A 22,202-nucleotide genomic window follows, 5' to 3' on the forward strand; every position below is an offset into this window, starting at 1 on the left:
ATTTAACTTAAAAATAAAGGGTTAAATAGAAACGATAAAGCCTTGGCCTCGGTTAGTATTTCTAAAGTATATGTAAAACACTGAGGATCGTTAATAAAATACGTGCGATACGTCTTATTAGATTTGCTGAAAATTTCGGCATCATATGTGCGATGACGTAAGTCGGAAAGTTGTAAAATCATCATAAAAACAGCTTTTAGAACTTCGCCGGACAATCTCGCAGACTCGAAAGAAAAAGAATTGCCCTTAAGGCCTCAATTACATCCCAAGGAATATGATCTAAGAATGCCGAGATAGAAGAACTGGACAAACAAGATCGAGCCCCTTTTCAAGTGCGTCTTCTCAGCAGCCGATTCTGTACTTTAAGCTTAAGGTTTATATCTACCAATGTAGATTAATTTTAATTATCAGTTTAATTTTTCTAATTTTTTCTAATTTTTAAAACTGGAAGAATATAAAAAGCAAGTTAAACCAAGATTAAAGTTAAATAATAGATTAAGTACCTTACATTGGTAGAAATGGATACAAAGCAAATTACTTAACGCGATCAATCGCGATATAAGCTTCATCCTAAAGTGGTCTTCAACGATTTTAAAAGTCACCTACGATATTTTCCTGATAATCGCGAATTATATATAAGTTTTGATAAATTTTTGTAACACACATTTGAATCATCTCACTTTTTCTAATTACGTGCAATTTGTTCTGTAGAGATTTGCCGCGATATCTCTCAATTAATTAATAAAAATCTTGGGATAGGAGGGATATTTTTCCGCTACGAAAAGCGATTACTTTGGCGCTGCGTGGCTCACGCAGGAATGTCGACGCGGCGCCGAATAAAATTACGAGGTGCTTTTTTGCACTTTCTGCATACCTGTGTCGCGTCGGCGTGAGTTCGTAGATCGCATAAATACTGACATAAAATAATATATAAAGATGATGTATACTTAATAAGCATAATTATGACATTAACGAATTCTCACCTTGGATCTCATTCATTTCACTCCACCGCGGGAACCGTAAACTTTCTTCAACTTTGCGGTGGATCACGCGCAGGAATTTCGGCGTGGCGCCGAATAAAATTAAGGAGCGCTTTTTTTGCGTTCTTTTACATCCTTGATCGTGTCAGGGATTTCCTAGAGTGTAAATATTGCTATGTAAAATAATATATATACCTATGCGATTTTGCGTTAAGCGCGCTCCGCAAAACTTATTTAAATATTAGTACAATATATTTTCGTCTAAAAATTAACGTTACTTTTTAAAAAATACATATTTCTTTCTCCTCGCGCCATATATTTTTTCTCACTTCTAAAAGGACTTGGACTTCTCGATTGAAAACCAGTCAGGATGTCATTTAAGATCTTCGACTCGATAAACGCTTGTAAACCTTTAAGTAGTACTACGTACGCTGTACCAGTTCTTTACAAACGTCTTTCGACGTTATCCTAATTTCTGAGCATGTAAAAACTTTGCGGAGCAATGAAAAATTAATTGTGTATTCCGTCGAATTTCTTTTTTTTTTTTTCTGGCAATGCTAGAAAAAATCTACGGATCGTTAAATCGTGCGAAGCAGCGTATCAAATAGACAATTTACGGCACCAATAAATCTCCATCTTATCCCATCAGCCTACGTCGCGAAAGAGGATCTCAAGCTTTCTTCAATTTAGTGTGCTTGTCTTGCGCAGGAATTTCGGCGTGGCGCGTCGAATGAAATTAAGGAATGCCTTCTTTTTTTTTCCGCACTCCCGCATATTTGCGTCGCGTCAGCGTGATTTCCTAGAGCGCGTAAATACGTTCCGGATCCCGTGGACTCCGCTCCTCGTACTGACGTGTGTACGAAATCCGGATAGATGGACAAAGTGGGGGCACTCAGAGACGCGTGGTCGCCACTGGATGTGCGAGGCAACATAAAACGAAGCGACAAACGAGATAGAGACTCAGTATACACGAGACGATCGATCGCAGCACGATCCTGTGACGAGAACGAGATTGAGCTTGTTATTGATTGTTTATCGTGACGGCGACAATTGCACCTGTGACCGCACGTGTGATCGCACCTGCCGGCGTGAAACGAGTGTCGCGACGTCGAGAACGGACGGAAAGCGGAAAAGGAGAGCAAGCATAATGATGATCAGCGGGATTTCCATCGCGAAGATTGCTACCTGCATTCTGCTTGGATGCTGCGTGATGATGCGAGTCACCGGCTCAGCGATACCGATGTGGGAATTTCTTTCGAGAGACGAGAAAGTGAGTACGGATCATCCCTCTGTCGATTCTGCTAATTACATTTTCTGCTGATACTATTAGTTTGGCGTAAGAAATTTATTGGATTTTTTTTTTCTTTCTTTTTTATTCTTTTTTTCAAATTGAATTCTGCTTTGAGTGAAGCTATTGAACATTTCAATGCACTGCTTTAAGTAAAGCATTTTAAAGCATTGCTTTAAGTGAAGTCTAATTTTGTTAAAGTTATCTGATTAAAAAAATTTTTTTTAATAAAACTATATACCTGATTTTTTTTTTTAATATTTGAGACTTTCAAGTAAGAGTTCGAAAAACTTCTCAAGCAAGAAAATTTTATTAGAATGCATTGACGATACTATTTTAACTGATGAACGTTGCTTCGAAATTGTGCAATTTTTTTCTATCTTTATTTGACAAATATGAAAAATTATTTACATCAATTTAATATAATTCGTGTAATAAGTAAAAGTATATTTGTATAATAAGTGAACACAAACTATTGCACGAATTTATTGATTATTTACAGTGATAGATTATGTGAATGCAGAAATATAAAAAATACATAGATACGTAAAAATATTAAAGATACAAAAAAGAAAACACTTATAGTTATATAGTGTAAAAAAAGACTTTTTATTCGCATTCTATTTTCTTTGGAATAAAATTTTACACAAAAGAGAAAGATATTACTTACCGCTGTTCCCGTCAGAATACATTGCGTTCTCACTTGTATTAGTATAGAGAAGAAGACACTCTTAACGACGTCTCTCTTCTTTGCAAATTATTTAAAAAAAGATAAGCACAAAAATATTTATTTTTCGCCATAACTTCATTTCCGTCCATCCAAGTTTTTTTATCTTCAAAATTGTAGCCGCTAAACTTCTTTCACTTATAGTTTCCCATGAAACCGCGAATGAGAGATGTTGCAAATATCTCTTCGTGATATCAACTATTCAGTGGACTTTCACCGAACAATCGAGTGTATCCGATGCAAGTGCGTTGCATCTGAATCACGTGTTGGGCGTATTCGGTTGCTACGATTGCATTTGTATTGTACTTGCACGAATTTCTCAGTGATGTGTCAATAAACTAGGATATCTATTTATAAATTTAACATGAGTTAAATCCGATAAATATCTTAGAATTTCTGTATTCGTTGAAAACCTTATTTATAATAATTTGAAATATATAATATATGCACAATTCTTTTATTATAATAATTTGATTAGGATTTAAAAAGATAATTGATTAGGATTTAAAAAGATTAAACTGATTTTATTACTTTGTGCTTATTACTTACTTAGCTCTTACGCAAGGAATAATCGAGATTGATTTGTCTGAGTTTATCTTAATACAAGCATAATGTACTCTCGATTGTTTTAAATAATCTAAATTTCCGATGTCCCAAAATTTTACAAAATAATATATCGGAATGATTTATTTAACTTTCTTTAGGTTGATTTCTATCCCCATTTTTCTTATATTATAAATCCTTTATATGTTTTAAATAACAAATGACAATGTTCATAATTTTTACAATTAATGATAAGCAGCTGATATCTTATTTTAAAGTTTTTTAAGTTTTGATTGTTTTAAACATTTTTCAAAAATAAATATTATAATATTGTTTTATCTATTATATGTATAGATGTGATATATATTTTAAATAAAATTAATGATTTAAGATTTTTAAAGAGAGAATAATTCTCTTAATTCTCTCTCAAAGAAAATTTTTTAAAAAGAGTAAATTACTTTAATTGAAATAATTTAATTAAAAGAAAGACACGTAATACTGCTGGTTCCGTTATGTCTCGAGTTTCTTGTTCAGCAAGGATTCCTTTATCCTGTAATTACTTAAGATTCTAGTTACAAATACACTCATTTTTTTTTGTTCTGACGCTTTTTAATAAAATCCTCAAAATAATCGTTACCAGATATACGTGCGTTCTGACTTTATATGACCTCAGATTATAGCGATAACCAATAAGTCATTATAAAATAATTTTCATTATAAATAATTATTTGTCATTATAAATAATTATATAATAAATACGTTTTTCGAGTAATTGTACTTGTAAATAGAACCGAGATATTATGCGTTTAATATTTCCATTAATATCCAACTATCGGAAAATATATTCTGTCAAATGCAATAGACGGTTGAAGATTTATCCACGGACGATTACTTCTGGCTTTATACTCGCGACATATTTGTGGTTCTACTAAAACGCCTAGTTTATATAGAAATTTAATGTAATGCTCAATATTTAAATCTATTATCGTTTTGTTGTTGAAGATGATAAAAATTGTGATCGAAACGTCTGTAATTGTCAATTATTGTTAATAACACGCACAAGTTTTACACATCACCATCTAATGTTAGTTTATGTTGGCTTACATTTTTTTATTTATTTTGATTTATTTCTTCAAAAAGTCTTACCATTAGAAATATATTATTTTAATTGATGAAAGCGGAAAGAGAGTGGATTATTTAGAAATCATATAATTCATTTTAATCTTATTTGACAAATACCGAATCATTACAGCAATCTAACACTTGTTTCTTGCTATCATAAATCTTTCGACGATGCGAATAGTCTAGTGCGAATGACACGTTCGGTATTGTGGAGTTGTGGAAATCAGGAGCTTCGTTTTAATCTCGAACTCCTCGATGTTATCAATCAATAGCCGGATGCTTGCGATTTTACACTCGGATCGTATTCTTTATCTCAAAGCCCTGTTTCCCATGGAATGTCTTTAGTGCAGCGTTAACTGGCGACGAACAATTGTAAAAATCTGAAGATTATCGCGATTATGACGATCTGCTACCGGGAAGATAATTACACTGACTGTTAATCGTCACCATGACACGATAATTGCATAGATTCTCATCACAATGAATGTATAGGAGGTCATAAATTAGTTAAAATATGCATATCACAAATTAATATTTATAATTGATATTTATTTTTAATGTTTATTGGACTATCGAATTAAAAAATATAGATAATCTTTTAATTAAATTAATATAAAGAAAACGTCAATTTTTAATTTTTTTAGATTTATTTTTATTCAGCGATATTTATCACAAATTGCATGCTCTAAAGTTAAAAATAGAATGCAGTATGTGTAGAACCTTAATTGGCGAACGCCAACTAAGGTTGAATTACCGTCAGTCATTGAAAGTGCTTCGTACTCTTGGCCAAGGCTATGCACACGGTATTTCGCGGCTGTATATATCGGATTAAACGTGTGCATGTAATACTCCTGAAGCAAGTAAAAGCGATCGCACGAGTAAGTGCTGAGTTGAAGTTCAAGAGCAGTGCAGCGTATCTAGGATCAGTTTCTCGAAGGAGCTCGGGTCAATGTACGGATTAAAAATCGATTTCAGAGATGTGTAAAAGCATGTTGCACCGCAAGTAAAAAACATTTAGTGTAATATTTTTAAACAATTGTGCTGACAATAAATATCTAAGATTGAAATAACTTGAATTATTTGCAAGTACGTAAATTCTGAGTAATTAAAAAAATATTTTGCAATTAAAATATGTATTTTTTTTCTCGTATATTTTAAGTCACATTTTCAAATTTCAAGTAGTTATGTATATCAGGAACATTTGTTGAGACTTATTCAAAATTGAAGTAATTCTTTCTCTTTTTTTTTCAATTATTCAGACTTTAAATATTTAAATTTTAAACAGTTTTTAAAATTAATATGTGATTCACTTATACATGTATGCTTTTCTATAGTTAACTTAATTATTTGATGGACGCGAAGTACAAATATTGCTGTTTCCAAATGTAAGAGCGTATCTCTAGCGTAACAGCATATGTAGTCATTGTCTTTCCGCGCTAATTCGCGTATGACTAGAATCCCACTCATCTCCGCTTTCTCTTAGTTTCCGGAATCGCAGCGGAAACGGGACAATAATTTATCATTGACCACATACCTAAGGTACATTAATCTACAACAGTAATTGCATTGCAGGAAAGACGAGACAAAGGACGCTGTCTTGTTCTTTTCTCTGTGATTTTTAGTTTACTTTTCTAAATATTTGATAATCATATATAGAAAGTAATCATAATCACACTTATAATTAGCTATGAAAATATTTAAGGAACTTTTCAGTATTCGTAGACCATTCGTATCTTAAGACATTTATACTTATGTCAAGATTGTTATAAGTATAAATGTCTTAAGATACGAATACGACTCTGTAGTCAGTATTCATAGTCCATTCCTATTTTAGGACCGTCTTAATTAATGTCTTAAGATGCTAATACAGTTCTCTGATTGATTCATAATACCTTAAGACAGTACTTAAAACGATCTTAAATATAAGAACCAACTAAAACTAGTTTAACATAACTATATTACTGAATACCGACCTAAGACGTTTAAAAAGTTTTCAAAACATATGTCTTTAAATCTAACATTTTATAAACATTTCAAATCTTTTTAAAAGCATACTGAAAAAATAGACTAAATCTTAATAAATATTTATTTAAATAGCACTAATAAAAAACATTTACTAAATATGAAGATATTTATTTGATAATAAAAACCATTAATTTGATTTAACTATAATTTTTTTTATGAGTAAATATTTATTTACCGTAAATAAATGTTTAATTAATGCCATTGGAAACAAATATGTAATAAAATTTAGTACATTTTTTCTTAGCGCGTTTTTAAATTCCTTTTAGTCACAAATGTATGTCAAGAGTAATCTCGCAGATGGATTGGATTGTTTAATTTGTAAAGATCACAAGAAACATGGGCTCGCCAAGAAGTGTGTCGAAATGCGCGCGCGACGCGAGAATGATAGACCAATAGAATCGTAAAAAGACGGCCGCGGGATATGAGAACGTCGTTACAGAAGATTTATTTCATTAGAAATTCTAAGATCGGATGTGCGCGTCATCGGACCGAGCCGCAGAAGGACTCTGCTGTGTGGACATCGTTCTCGTTATCGTCACCACCGGGCGCAAGAACGGTGACCGTTTCTCGCGACTGATGCGATTCGTACCGGCGAAAAGACGACGGTATATCGCGCAATTCGATACGTGATGTACGGGACGTCGTATTGTGCATACATATTTGTTGGTTTTAACTGTCGGTTCCGTCGCCAACGTTACACATTGTCGAGTTTCACCGGACATGGTCAGAATGCGACGCGCGCGATACGTTCATATTATGGACTCTGACATTAAAGACAGAACGTAAGTGTCGTACTGTCGAAGATAAACTATCGAGGAAGCGCTCCACGTGTTTTCATTCTTTCACTTCATTCCTCTCACGAAGTTAATCGACGTGTCGCGCATTTGCTCCTCGCAAACGTATGGGATCAATGGCCATCGCATGCTCTAAATAGACTTGCTCCTTTCTCGTTTTAGATGAGTCACCTGTACGGACTATTCAGCAAACAAGTGGCACGGTTTTGCGCTGATTCCTCGAGGCCGGACTGTAATAAGAACCTGCTCGTAACCGGCATACGAAGCCTTGCCAGCATGGACGACAATGTCCTCGACAGGTTGGACCCCTATCAACGTGGCGCGAAAGAAATGAGTAAGGAAACGTTCCTGTAATATTGAGAAGAGGTTTCGTATTTACTTGGCTGTATATCGTGGAAGAGATTTTATTTTTATTCGATCGAATAAATATACAAATAAACTTCGAGAGAACGCCGGCCTTGACACTTTAGCGACCTCGTACTCAAGCTACTGTAATGTCCTGTTTTTAGTTTGGCACGCCATGGTGGGAAGCAACAGATTCGCATCAAGAATCAGCCACGAAACCGAGGAGTCTTACTTCACGACCGTAGCCGACTTAGGTGAGTGTACCAGAAATTATCGAAATAATCGCTCTTTTATTATCGACAATAATCAATCAAATAGAGTTTAAATATTAAACTATGTATAAAATATTATTGGTTATTATAGTCTTTAGAGTCTTTACTATAGTCTTTACTATATCTATAGAAATCAAAATAGATTATATTGTGTGATATAGAAATGAGAAATAAAAAATATAATTAATAAGAAAATGGTTTATAATAATAAATTTGAGGTACAAGGATCAAACTACAGCACAGGTTGTTTTTTGTGATATTTAATATATTAAAATTATTCAAATTTACGTTTAATTTAAATTTGAATAATTTTAATATATTAAATATCACAAAAAACAATCTGTGCTGTGGTTTGATGCTCCTTGTACTTCAAAAAGAAATAAAAAAAATATTTATAGAAAAAGAAAGTCAATGAAGTTTCAGGAATAGAGTAAGTAAGTTAGGATATTAAAATCAAAATCTTGCTTTACAATTTATTTAGCATTTTGTCGAAAATAAAAAAAAATTAGTTACATATCTTTACATATTTATTACTTTATTTAATGTCTATATACGAATTAATCAAAACTTCAATCCTATATAAATAAAAACAATCTTTTTATAATCTAGAGGAAACATATATAAAATTTCAATAAAATTCAATAAAAATTACCAATTAGCGCAATATTTTTTTCTTAATCGCTTATACAAAATTACAAAGCTTTAGTTGCGTGTACATGCCATTGTAATAAGATAATGTGATAAAAGGAAATGCACTCTGCGTTAGCTTAATCGAAAAAACATTTCGCAAATTTGCTTCTTCCTTGTTTCGGGATCTCTCTGCGATCGTGGTCTCGTGGACGGAAACACGTCGTACCTCGAGAAAGTTTTAGTCGCGGTTTCGATCCCACTCGTGTTCGCGCTTGTGCTCCTAGAAAGTCTTTTTTTCTCCCTTAACGATATTGCGCCCGATAAACAGCAAATCCTTGCTGATTGTCATTGACCACGCACTTTCTCCCTTCTTTTTGAAAAAAGAAAGGAAAGGATCATACGGTCCATTGCACCGATCCGAACTAATTCTCTGATATTATTGGAGTCATATTACATTCGTCGTTCAACTACAAATCAATTAGATCAAATCACGAGTGCTCATTGTTCGTCAAATTTAAATGTTTTCGATAAAAATAATTTTTAAAAACAGATAATTTTTAAATTTAAATAACAGTAATAATGGTTCTAAAAATATATAAATTTTAAAAAAGGATACTTTTAAGAACGTATATACTAGTTATTCGTACATTAAAATTTTTTGATTGAAACGTTTGTACTTGAATTTTTTAACGCACACGAATAACTAGTGTAGGTTCTTAAAGGTACCCGCCTTTTTCAATTTAAATTTAAATGTAAAACAGTTTAACAACGTAATATAATGAGAAATAGGTCCGATAAGAATAAATCTAATTAAAACAGTTTAAATTGATTGCAACCCTTTGATATAAATAACAGTTACAAAAATTACAGTTTTACATTGTTTTTTAGTATAATAATATTAATTTCAACATTAAGTATCTGGTGAACTCTAATCTAATTTACATGTAAGAAAATAGACGTTTGAGAAATATCTTTGGAGAATTTTATTAATTCATCATTGGACAATCTATTGACAGTCTGACAATCCTCGCACGTAACGAGCTTTTGATAGATAGTGGACAGATCGCGAAAGGAGGTCACTTTTCTCAATGTCTACGATGAGAGTCCCAACGCGGGGGCGCACTACGATGGCTTTCACATTTTCTCTGTTGGCCCATATATATACATGCGTATACGCTAATGATGCATCGACACGCGATGAAAGCCGCAAGCGTTGCACGCCCGTGATTTCAGGCGTTTACCGATCAATTATCGTGTTAGAAATCTAGTGAAATAGAAAAGGGACTTCTCTATACACTGCCCGTCGATCCCATTTAACGGGAAAAAACAGCAAAAAATACGATGTTCTTATTACCGTTATACATCATTAGTTCTTCATGAAATCAATGGCAATTATCTTGTACATTTCATGGTAGAGAAATTTATAACTGTACAAACTCTTCTTTCGCTGGCCGAAGATACACACGCAAATATGTACACATGGCACTCATCCATTGCGAGGGCAAATTCCTGCACGTTTACCTCGCGGAGTCCTTGTAGCCTACAAATTGACGACATTCAACTAGCTGTCGGAAGCGAAGAGAGCACGAACTAACGTACAGATATTAGATTTTAAATTATCATAATGCGGAGGTCGTACAGGCCTTTAGAAACAACTACGTGTGCGAGATGATAAAATAGGGGCCATTGATCCAAAATGATCTTTGCCCGCGAAGAATTACAAACGTACATACCTATCTTGTTCTCCTTTCACGGATCGGAACACGCGGTACTGCTCTTTTTCTATCATACCAAAATAAAAGCGCCCACGACTAAAAACCAATAGCGAAGATAAAATCTAAGGAGCCTGTTCTCGGAAATAGATAATAATTATTATTATAGTTGTAACAAGAGACAGACTAATAATATTATACATACAATCATATGCAATGTGTTAAAAATCGTAATACTATAATAATAATTAATTTAATACGTATGCAAATTTTATCTCACGAAATATCAAGAATTTGATAATGAATTAAGAACCTAGTTCTATAATTGTTGAAGATATTACAATTGGTCCCAAGCATACAAATGCGATTCTTACACTCTACGCACGCATACTGTTAAATATCAAAGAAACAATGGTAACTCAATTCCTTGATTTAAATAACAATAGGTACTTCCCATTTGGTGACATTCAGTGAGCAATAAAGATAGAAGGACACTTGTGTCGATTTGTGTCACCAAATGGAAAGTGCCCAATTTATATTTTTAACTTCTATGTGTGTTAAAATGTAAATCAATCCATTTCTGTAGTTTCAAAGTAAGCAACGTCCATATTAATTTATACACTTGGTAAATAATAAATTATTTACATATCCTTTGTTTTAATTAAATTAATGACATATTAAGTAGAAGCAATAACTTATAGAAATGACTTTAAAAGGTCAAATTGAGTATAAATTGACATTATGAATTTAATATTGTAATTTAATTTCTGCGTAAAGTCATCGTTGATCAAGAAATTTGGGATCCGCTCGCACAGCTTTAACGGGTGAATCTTAATGAAGTACGGACAAGGATTTCGCTTGGAAGACACATGTACTTCCCGGTATCCATTGTGCCTGTATAATGAACCTGTTACTTAATCCTCGGCGACTATAAACCAACGTCAATTTCGAAGTCACGTCGGCGCATTTGTTTAATTCCATCTCTTTCTTTCTCTTCTTGCAGCGAACAGCGGTAGCGAGACGAACGGCCTCGGTGAAGAGACCGTGGCGAGCGGAGATTACACCCAGTCATCGGAGTCCAGCAGGCCGTATCTGTCGGGACCGATGGTGATACGGGTCTACCCGGACGGCCGACCGGTTCCGGAGGACCAGAAGCGCCCGTTGCCGAAGGACGAGGACGCGGACGAGCTCAGATATTCCCGTCTGCCGTCCATCGAAGAGATCGAAGCTAAGAGTGGCAGCAAGTTCTACGGGAAACGGACGATCGAGCCGTCGATGCTAAAGAGGAGGATGTCCTTCATCGCCGATGACAAGAATTATCGGCGATCGCAAGCGTTACGTCTTCGCCATCCGTTGTCCTATGAAAGAACGATGTTTCGGGACGCGTTGAACGAACGCGGAGTGCATTACTACTGAGATGTCTCGTGTCTCTTCTATATGATACGAGATACTTCCCGCGGATGCATCGCTTCGTGATAATGAGATTTTTCGAAAAATAAATCGCCATCAAGATCCTACGGAAAGACAGATGACAGCAGCCACGTTTGTTATCACAGATATGGAAAACACGGGGAAAGTTGAAGCGGTACCAGTTACAGTCGCGTCGTAGACGATGTAATAATAATCAGCTGTAATTACTAATTCATTGCGCATTCTAATTTATCTGATATCGTCATTGCGATAAGTACGAAAGAGGAATCGTCGTACGCTGTTTTTCGAAATCTCCGCATTATCGAATATTACCTATTATTGGAATGAGAGATACAGAGCGTGGAATGTGACTGAGGAACTTCGTATGAGATAAGAGTTCACGATTTAAACCGCGTGAATTGGAAGAATTCATGCACTGGAAAAAAAATTTGCTGAATTTTAATAAATATTTGTTTCTCAATAGTACTAGCGAAATATTTACTTACAGTAAATAAGTATTTACTCAAAATAAAAAATTATGCTTAAATCAAATAAATGTATGTTTATATTTAGTAAATATTTCGTTAGTACTATTGAAACAAATATTTACTAAAATTTAATAAATTGTTTTCCAGTGTGGCTTATAAATTCTTTCGAATTGCATAAATTGGAAACTTGACGATTGGTCGGTTATTAGATTTTCTCTTAATATACAAACCGACAGGAATACATGTATATATTCGTATACGCAGTCTCAATAACACTAGCATAATCCGACCATGAATATCATTCGAGTTCCATTTATTTAATTTCATTCATTTATTATATGTAGTATTTATTTAATACTCAATGTGATTGTCATGGCTCATACAGAAAACTTTGGCAAAAAATATTGATGAAATCATATATTAATTATCCTAGGTTGTAATGAGCAATTTTAATCTTAAATCCTCGAAACTGTTAACGCAAAACATCACGAGCGTATTATTTAAATCAATTTTTATTCTTCAACAAAACAGCAATTTATTAATTCTCCTATATTTTGTTTTCATAAATTTAATATATGTTACGTATTATTTCTCTTCGATATATATATGCGATATTAGTCGCATAAAGGAACTAATGTACCTCGCTGAAAAATATTGTATTTTGCTTATGTTATCTCATTATCATCAATAATCGTTGAATATTATATACATCATTCGTTTTAACGCATAATAACCAGTTTGCTAAAATTTATTGCAAATTTGAAAATTTTTACAACTAATTGCACAAATATATATTTGTATTTAGACAATTGTAATACTCAATGAATTACATCTATTGAACTTTCACGCAAATCGTTGCTTGCGTGAACAAGTAACAGCATGTTTAAAAAATCTACATTACGTATATATTTTTACGTGACGATTACTATTGATTATTATATTTATACGTATTCATTTTCGTTTTGTAAATACTTGAGACATTTGCCACTATTAACTTTAAGTACATGTCAATAAGATAGAACTAAAGTGTGATAAAATATAGAACATGTAATATATATTCGAAAGGCGAGATTAATGAGATTATAATGTGATAAAGTAAAATTAACGCGATATAATATATGTATAAATATTCACATATGCATATACACATCATACGCGCGAAACATTCTTATTACAAGAAATTTAATATAAGGGAACAACTTTTTGTACCTAATTGTTCAAAGATGATAAATTTTTATGCTACAATGATTATTTTTTAATGTGCTGCTATAAGCTCAAACATTTTGCTGTTTTATAATTGTCATTTTGGTACATTATTTTAATGCATTAATGAGTTGTTTATTTAATAAACAAAAAACGTTCAAACTCAAGGCTAATAAGAGTCAGCGCGGACGAAAGTGCGCAATAAATCTTACACAAGTAATTTTGTTAATCCGTCCAATGTGATGATGACCTCATCTTTATTCAAAATCTTGAAAATGTGTACGTTTCGATTCTCTTTTGAATCTTCATCAGCAAACTTCTTAAACAATATTAGATTTCGCGAACGCTTAATGTAGAGTCACTCGCAGGTTGCCAAAACTGAAGTGGTATCTGTTTAAATTCATATGTATGAGATATTGAAAAACAACCAATAATGTAAACGAGTATTTATTGCGCACTTCCATCCGCGCTGACTCTTTAGCCTCGAGTTTGGTTATTTTTTGTTTATTTGATAAAAGAGAGTCCTTGTTCAACATATCTATTTTTTGTCTATTTAAATCAGCAGCTTATCCAAAAATTGAAGTGATCAATCTGCTTTCATTTTTTATATTTTTAGATGAATATTTTAGATTAACAAGTCAGATGGTTAAATGTCTATTATCTTAGCTTTTCCACAATTCCTTTTATTAATTTAGACTACAAATTCTACACATACATATATACATATATTATAGCAAATGTGTGCATGATGTGCATGTCATTATATTTACTACTGCATATGTATGAATGAATAAATTATTAAGACTATATATGTATACGAAAACACTGCGAATATAGATTTAACGTAATATTATATTTTAGATCTTGTGATGATAATATTTTATATAGTAAATATTATATAAAAATGATAGTTATATCAAATATGTATTAGAATAAGTGAAATGACTAGAGAGAGAGATGATTATAGAAAGGAGTTGCGTTTCATATTATCTTTTTACTTTGAAAATTGTATGAAAACGTATATTGATATACATATATCAAACCAATATATTATAGTATTAATAGATATATATATTACGATTAATTTACACACTAAAACAGTAATATTAATAGATATATATATTACGATTAATTTACACACTAAAACAGTTTTAATTTATCCATTCGTTCAACATGTTCTGTATGACACACAAAAAAGTAATAATAATACAATATAAAAGATATATTCAATAAAGTACATTATAAAGATTATGTGTATACCGAGTTTCTTGTAGTTTCTCGTTTAATACGCTAAACATTGAAAAATGAACATCTGGAGACGGTTAAATATAGTATATATATAGTGTACAATAAATCTACAAAGGTCTATGAAAATCTATCGCATAGGTTTTTAGAAAATAATCTTAACTGTTTATATATAAGACTTTAAATCGGTTAAAAATATAATTAAAACAAATAGATTAAAAGTACATAAAAAAATATAGCTAAAATAGTACACAGATCAAAATTACTAAATTCTCTTATCTAAATTCGTTTCCTCTTTGTCTTATTACACTTTCTTTGCATTTTCCATAATTTAATTTAATATTCTAAGAATATATGCTTAAAACATTAAATAATATTATGCGCCTATAGAGTTAAAATAACTAGGTAAGTATATATAAAGTAAATGAGTATATATTTAAACACTTTAGAGAGAGAGAGAGAAAAAAGTCGAAAGAGAACAAATGTGTAAAAAAATAAACCAAATAAACCTCGTGTGTATCTTTTTTTAAATTTTCCTGTTTTTACGTTTTTTCTTTCTCTAATCCAAAAAAGCTTAAGGCCGTTATTGCATTGTGATTTCCTCAACATTTTAGCCGCAATTTGGTTCAATAGAAATTTCCAGCAGATGTCTCCACCGTGTCTCCTGCCGATTCTCGTACACGCTTCGGCCAGACGCGTCTAGCAATACCTTTGTTCATGTTTCAACCAAATAAGGCGAAGGGTGGAACAAGTATTTCGTACGTAAGTGTGCGTGTATGCAGCGCGTGCGTATTTGGTATGTATGTGTGCGAGTGTGTATGTGGATGTGTGTGTGTGTTGTGTGCGGAAGGTGGGTGCTGTCGCGGAGCTATCACACGTAGGCTGTCGTGGACGTCGCATCCTCACGTCAAACACCAGATTCTCTCGCTCGGTCTAGTTTAGATATCGTTGGGCGTGCAGAGGCACAGGGTTCACCGACGGAATGTCGTACGAAACGAGTAAGTCGCGATATCTGAACGCATTACCTTTACTTTTATGTACCGGCGTACTGTACTATATTGTACCGATTTGCTACATGAAATATCTTCCTCTCAGTTTTTCCGGTTTACTTATCTCCGATCGGATCACGAGGCGTTGCGACGCACCGAGACGATGAAAGGAGGCTCCTCTACGATTTTACACATCTCTTGCGTTTGACCGCGTAAATCATGGTTTATCTCGCTGGATTCTTGCTTCACTCGAATTTGAAGCGTTGTCACACATGTGCCGTGTCAGTCGTGTCAGTCGTGTGTGACACGATACGCCGGACGCACGGCTGATGTCAATGTGCGTATACAGGGTGCTCAAAAGCTATTGGCGTATAATATGCGTTCTTACTCCAAAAATTCCTTCTAGATAATTTGGAGATGTTTCGTTTAGCGAGAATATCGTGATCGGCAAGTCTTTCATGAAAGGAATGCAAATTTAAAGTATTTTAGTGCCCGATGCGAAGGAATAATAAAATTATTGTTTAATTTCGAATGGTTTTTTGTTTTTGGAGCATTTATTTTTTAATTTTTTTGTTACTAAATTTTATATTAAAAATTAAGAAATTATTAAGAAAGATTTGGTTCTAATCGAATTTTTGTAAAAAGTGAAGAAAAATATGTCGAGACTTTTGATACACCCTGTATATAGTCACGCTAGAAAAAGGAAGATAAAAATCACAAATATTAATTATCCAAGTTTGATAAGATGTTAGATAAGATTTATATACTTTATATATGATTATGTTCTTATCAGAGTGAAGAAAATCATAAAAAAATAAATTATTTTTTATAGTAATTATATAGTAATTATTATTAAATATTTATAATATGTATACTAGCAAAAAGCCATATAATAATAAATCGTAAATCTTTTATATTTATCACGGGAAACATTTGAAGAAGAGAGAAAGGAAGAGATAAAAAATTATTGTTATATTTAAAATAATATGCTATATAATATTACTTAAAATAACTTTTTTTTCCAATTTATCTTATTAATACGCGTATAAAATTCTTTAAACAACATTACTTCTGGAATTATATCCATGTATGATACAAGATATACTGTAGCTTGTTAGCGCTCAAAATAATTCGAAATATTAGGAGCTGGACTGTTGCCAATGTATCAAGGAAGAGTATTTTGGTTCCAGCACCTGGATGCATTATGCGTTGTTCGCGTGATATTTGATCTCTTTTGCGCGTTTGATAATATTTTCCTAATTTTGAGGTCATTTTATTTAATATTATGAATTCATTTATTATGAATAGTATATCATATAAATAATTAATTGTAGAGCAAATGTAATATACACACACAATTTTTTATGAAAAATAATATGGAATATAAAATAATATATTTATTATTAAAATGATTATATTGAAGAATTCATCTGTTACGCAGTTTTTAAAAATCTATACATAAATTATATATTTTGCTGCTTATATTTTAGTATTATAAATTTACAATATATGCTGATGTGAAATAAATTATTGATGTTCAAGTCTGGATATTTAGTTTTAATTTATTTGAAGATGTTCTTGTTTCTTTATTTTATAGTTTCTGTTTTTTTAAATTATAGAATATATATTTGCTGCATTACCAAGGACCCAAAGAGGACAACCTCTTGTATTAGGCGGCGATCCCAAAGGAAAGAACTTTTTATATACCAATGGTAACAGTGTTATCATTAGAAATATTGACGTAAGTTTCTATATTGCAATAAATGCTTACTACTAATAACAGATGGACACACTAATTTGCGTATCTCGGAACATTGCAGAATCCAGCAATTGCAGATGTTTATACAGAACATTCTTGCCCTGTAAACGTTGCCAAATATTCTCCTAGTGGTTTTTACATAGCTTCGGGAGGTACGTGATACTTTAATTGTAATATTTCATTTTACCGGGATTTTTAATTACTTGAATATTATATATATGTACATTATCTTTACATGGAAATTATCATCCGTAAATAACATGGTGCATAATATTTAATATTTGTAATCTTTGATAATTGTGCGTTATCACTTTTTCATTGAGATCTTTATAATACATAGAATGTTTCACAGCACTTGAATTATTTTTCAACTTATATTAAATTTTAATATATGAAGGAACCAATGTAGTATGACTTTATTTCAGATCAGTCGGGTAAAGTACGTATTTGGGATACAGTTAACAAGGAGCATATATTAAAAAATGAATTCCACCCTATTGGCGGACCCATCAAAGACATTGCTTGGTCACCGGATAGTCAACGCATGGTCGTGGTCGGAGAAGGAAGAGAAAGGTATACTTTGCTCACTAGAATGCGTAGAAGAAGTAAGATATATTATTGAAGAATTAAGATAGATCGTTAAAGAAGTAATATTGACATGTTAATAATTTATGTTTAGATTTGGGCATGTCTTTATGGCAGAAACAGGGACGTCGGTGGGTGAGATCTCTGGTCAAAGTAAATCTATCAACTCATGCGATTTTAGACCGACTAGACCATTTAGATTAATAACTGGAAGTGAAGATAACACTATTGGAATATTCGAAGGCCCTCCATTCAAATTCAAGTATGTACACATATGAAAAATTTAGTCTATATTCTGTTAAGAATGAGAATTTTAATTCTTCATGTGATTCATTACATGTTATTTATATAGAATGACAAAGCAAGAGCATACTCGTTTCGTTCAAACTGTACGTTATTCTCCTGACGGAAATCTATTTGCTTCTGGTGGATTCGACGGGAAAGTGTTTTTGTATAATGGAACAACCTCTGATTTCGTTGGAGAAATAGGTTCCCCTGCACATCAAGGTGGAGTCTATGGGGTATGTAATCTAATTCGTTTAATGTAATGTGATGTGACATAAGAATATGATTACAAATTATTTAGAATATTATTTAAAATAAATATAATTGAACAACACATTTATATTTACAGGTTGCATGGAAGCCTGATAGTAAGCAATTATTAACCGCTTCCGGAGATAAAACCTGTAAACTGTGGGATGTAGAAACGCGTTCTTTAATCACGGAGTTCAACATGGGAACGACGGTTGACGATCAACAAGTTCGTAACTTATAAATCAGTTTAAAAATACACGGAAAGGCACAGTATGCAAGTAAATATTAAAAGAAGTATTAAAATAATCTGTGTTCCAGGTGAGCTGTCTGTGGCAAGGAAAACATTTATTATCCGTGTCACTTAGCGGCTTCATCAACTATCTTGACGTCGACAATCCTGAGAAGCCTATAAAGATAATAAAAGTAATTCCTGTTCCTGAGATTGATTAATCTCTTTTAAAGTTCTAATTTAATTGTTCTTAATATTCTTTTCATTATATCAGTTTTAATCCAATTTTTTTTTCAGGGTCATAACAAATCAATAACGGTACTAACATTAAGTCCTGATAGAAGTACGATTTACACTGGTTCTCACGATGGCTATATCACCAATTGGAATGCGGAGACAGGCGAAAATGAACGTGTACAAGGGCATGGTCATGGTAATCAAATTAACGGGATGAAGGCTACGGGTAACTTGCTCTATACCGCTGGCATTGACGATACTTTAAGGTCAGTCGATATTGCAACGAATGCATACGCAGAGACCAATGTGGTAAAATTGGATTCGCAACCACGAGGATTGGATATATATAACGATATAGTTGTGGTGGCTTCGGTTCGACAGGTAAGTCAAATGTAAAATGTCTACAAAGATCATTTTTTCGATTTTTTAAATTGATTCAGTAAATTTAACAAAATATTTAGCAAGCTTAAAATTAACTAAGCAGAAAATGTAGTAAGGATAATTTTTTTACGCTATTATAGGACTTGTTAAATATATTTTTAAAAACTATAAATATCTTTGTAGACATTTTGCACTTGTAAATTTTGCGTAATAATGATGTTACTATTAATACTGTATTTTGCAGATCGCAGTTACGCAAGATGGCAAAAAGTTGTCCAGTTTATCAATCGATTATGAGCCATCGTGCGTGTCAATTAATCAAGAAATCGGAGATATAGCTATTGGATCCACATCTGACAATAAAGTTCGTCTGTTACTTATAGTATACGAAAAATGTAAAAAAATAATTCATATGCTATTATCAAGCTTTGTACAATGTAGGTTTATATTTACGAGTTGTCGGACACTACATTAACTCAAAAGACTGAACTAGAACACCTGGGTCCAGTTACGGATGCCTCATATAGTCCTGATAATAAATATTTAGTTGCCTGTGATGCAAACAGAAAAGTTATACTGTATACTGTACCAGAATATAAGGTAAAGTACTTTACATAAAGGATAATTTTAATTATTTAGATTTAATTATGTACAATTAAAAATGTAGTTAAGTCTTGCATGATCGAGTATTTGTTATATGCTATCAGTAATACTGTGTTAGAAATGCAAGAATAGTAATAACATTAAAAATTTTTAATTCAAAAAGTTTTGCTTTTTTAATACCATAATTCAACATGTATAATTGTAATAAAGTTAGTACACTTAACAAAAAATTCTGCCTAAAACTCTAAATTTAATGGATAAATACTTATTAGCATTTATTCACTAAATTTAATTGTGACGCACTATAACGTTGGGGCAATATTTGCTATGCATAAAGTAATTAAGCATAAAGTAACCATGCTTTCATTAATGAATTAATTGCTATTAATGGCTTGTTATGTGCTTATTGGATTAACAGAGGGTGAGTAGTATAAATGGAACTAAATATCCGTTATACAAATACAGTTTGAAGAGAGAACAATTTTAGGATATAAATCTAAATTATTTTGATTTGATTTGCAGCTTGCACATAATAGAGAATGGGGTTTTCACAATGCAAGAGTAAACTCTGTTGCTTGGTCTCCAAACTGTGACATGGTTGCAAGTGGTAGTCTTGATACCACTATCATCATTTGGAGTGTGACAAATCCAGCGAAACATACTATCATCAAAAGTAAGTATAGCAAATATCTTTTTGTAAATGAATCGCAATTAATAAACATTTATATTTCAGATGCTCATCCTCAGAGTCAAATAACACGCTTAGTTTGGCTGGATGAGGAAACATTAATCTCCGTCGGACAGGACTGCAATACTAAAATATGGCGTATAGAAAAGATATAATTAACTTTTGGAAGAATTTATTGCCACTTCTAAGGAAACTCAGTTTTGGAGGCATTTTATTTATTTCGTAGTCTACAAAAAAAAATATTGTATATTATTTTTTAATACAATTCTTGATATATGATTAAAAAATTATATTGCAATGTCTTTTGCACCTTTTGTATCGACTTTATTAGTAGAATAATTCACATCCCATATAACTAAGATTCTGCGGCTCTTTCATTGCTGCAGCTTTATTTTTGCACATATGTAGAGATATTGCATTTTCACTAAGAGTCACACAACTTGTCTAATTTGTCTTTATTAAAACGATATAACAATAACAAGAAAGCGATAACAATTCGAACACTAAAGGTCTTCAGGAACATGATCACACTTTGTACACTTAAAGGTGGAGTTCCAAGGCCCGTGGCTCGCCATAGCTCGGAAAGCCTATATACGCCGTAGAACCAGGATGGCTCGTTATCACCCATGGTTTGTAGCCCGTGATACGTTATTTTCGAAAATTGGCATAAGTTTCACGAGCCAAAGAAACTTTTGTGAGCAGACGAGCCGATAAAGCATCTTACGCTATTGGATCGTCAATGATCGTGTTCAACAGAATGTTTATTTTGTAAATGTTGAAAGTTTTCTTCACTGATGTAGGACTAGAAGATCTCAACGTATAATTAAATTAGCGCGATAGAAAACTTTCAACAGTAACAGTAGTAAAAATAAAATTAATATTCTGTTGAATATTAACGTGGTCAATACTTGCAAAGTTATTTCATACACATTTTTTCATGTAATTATAGAAACTCGACAATTTTTTTATCATCCATACTACGACTTGAATGATCAAAAAGTCACTTATAATGTCTCAACTAGCAATAATAAATAGGCTCTCACACATTTATATGCAAGCATAGAGAAATTGGATGGTGCAATAACGCACAGTAGTTAATTATTTTGTTCAATCAAGGCACGAGCCCTTTGACTCGCGTAATTTACCAACAGTTTGGCGAGCTGATAAGCCTCGAGCTATAGTGAGCCATTCTACGGTACGCCGTAGGACCGCAATTTTAACCTTTTTTTATATCAATTTTGAGACTAATCGTGTGACGAGCCATGTTAAACCGCGGGCCGTGGGACCTCACCTTAAACGAAGATGTTATTACGACTTGTCTTATCATTAATCAGTCCAGTGCTGTTCTTACGAATTCAATTATGTTCATAATCTATCATCTATCATAAATAGGCATAGGTAATCATTCTA

At 32.6% G+C, this 22,202-nt stretch overlaps 2 protein-coding genes across 2 annotated transcripts; both read left to right on the forward strand.

Moving 5' to 3' along the window:
* The first annotated feature begins 1,933 nt into the window (after window positions 1-1,933).
* Window positions 1,934-12,276, forward strand: Reg-5 (Rhythmically expressed gene 5). Its single transcript, XM_018516068.1, has 4 exons — window positions 1,934-2,250; window positions 7,642-7,813; window positions 7,989-8,078; window positions 11,442-12,276. The coding sequence occupies exons 1-4, from the start codon at window positions 2,128-2,130 to the stop codon at window positions 11,852-11,854; spliced, it is 798 nt and encodes a 265-aa protein (XP_018371570.1). The 5' UTR covers window positions 1,934-2,127; the 3' UTR covers window positions 11,855-12,276.
* A 3,352-nt stretch (window positions 12,277-15,628) lies between these two features.
* Window positions 15,629-21,020, forward strand: flr (actin-interacting protein 1 flr). Its single transcript, XM_018516196.1, has 13 exons — window positions 15,629-15,782; window positions 17,393-17,514; window positions 17,594-17,684; window positions 17,958-18,105; window positions 18,212-18,379; window positions 18,470-18,638; window positions 18,752-18,880; window positions 18,973-19,077; window positions 19,181-19,501; window positions 19,746-19,865; window positions 19,943-20,101; window positions 20,627-20,777; window positions 20,838-21,020. The coding sequence occupies exons 1-13, from the start codon at window positions 15,767-15,769 to the stop codon at window positions 20,945-20,947; spliced, it is 1,809 nt and encodes a 602-aa protein (XP_018371698.1). The 5' UTR covers window positions 15,629-15,766; the 3' UTR covers window positions 20,948-21,020.
* The last annotated feature ends 1,182 nt before the right edge of the window (window positions 21,021-22,202 follow it).

Source organism: Trachymyrmex cornetzi, unplaced genomic scaffold (assembly GCF_001594075.2).
Source record: "Trachymyrmex cornetzi isolate Tcor2-1 unplaced genomic scaffold, Tcor1.1 scaffold61, whole genome shotgun sequence".
Lineage (NCBI taxonomy): Eukaryota > Metazoa > Arthropoda > Insecta > Hymenoptera > Formicidae > Trachymyrmex > Trachymyrmex cornetzi.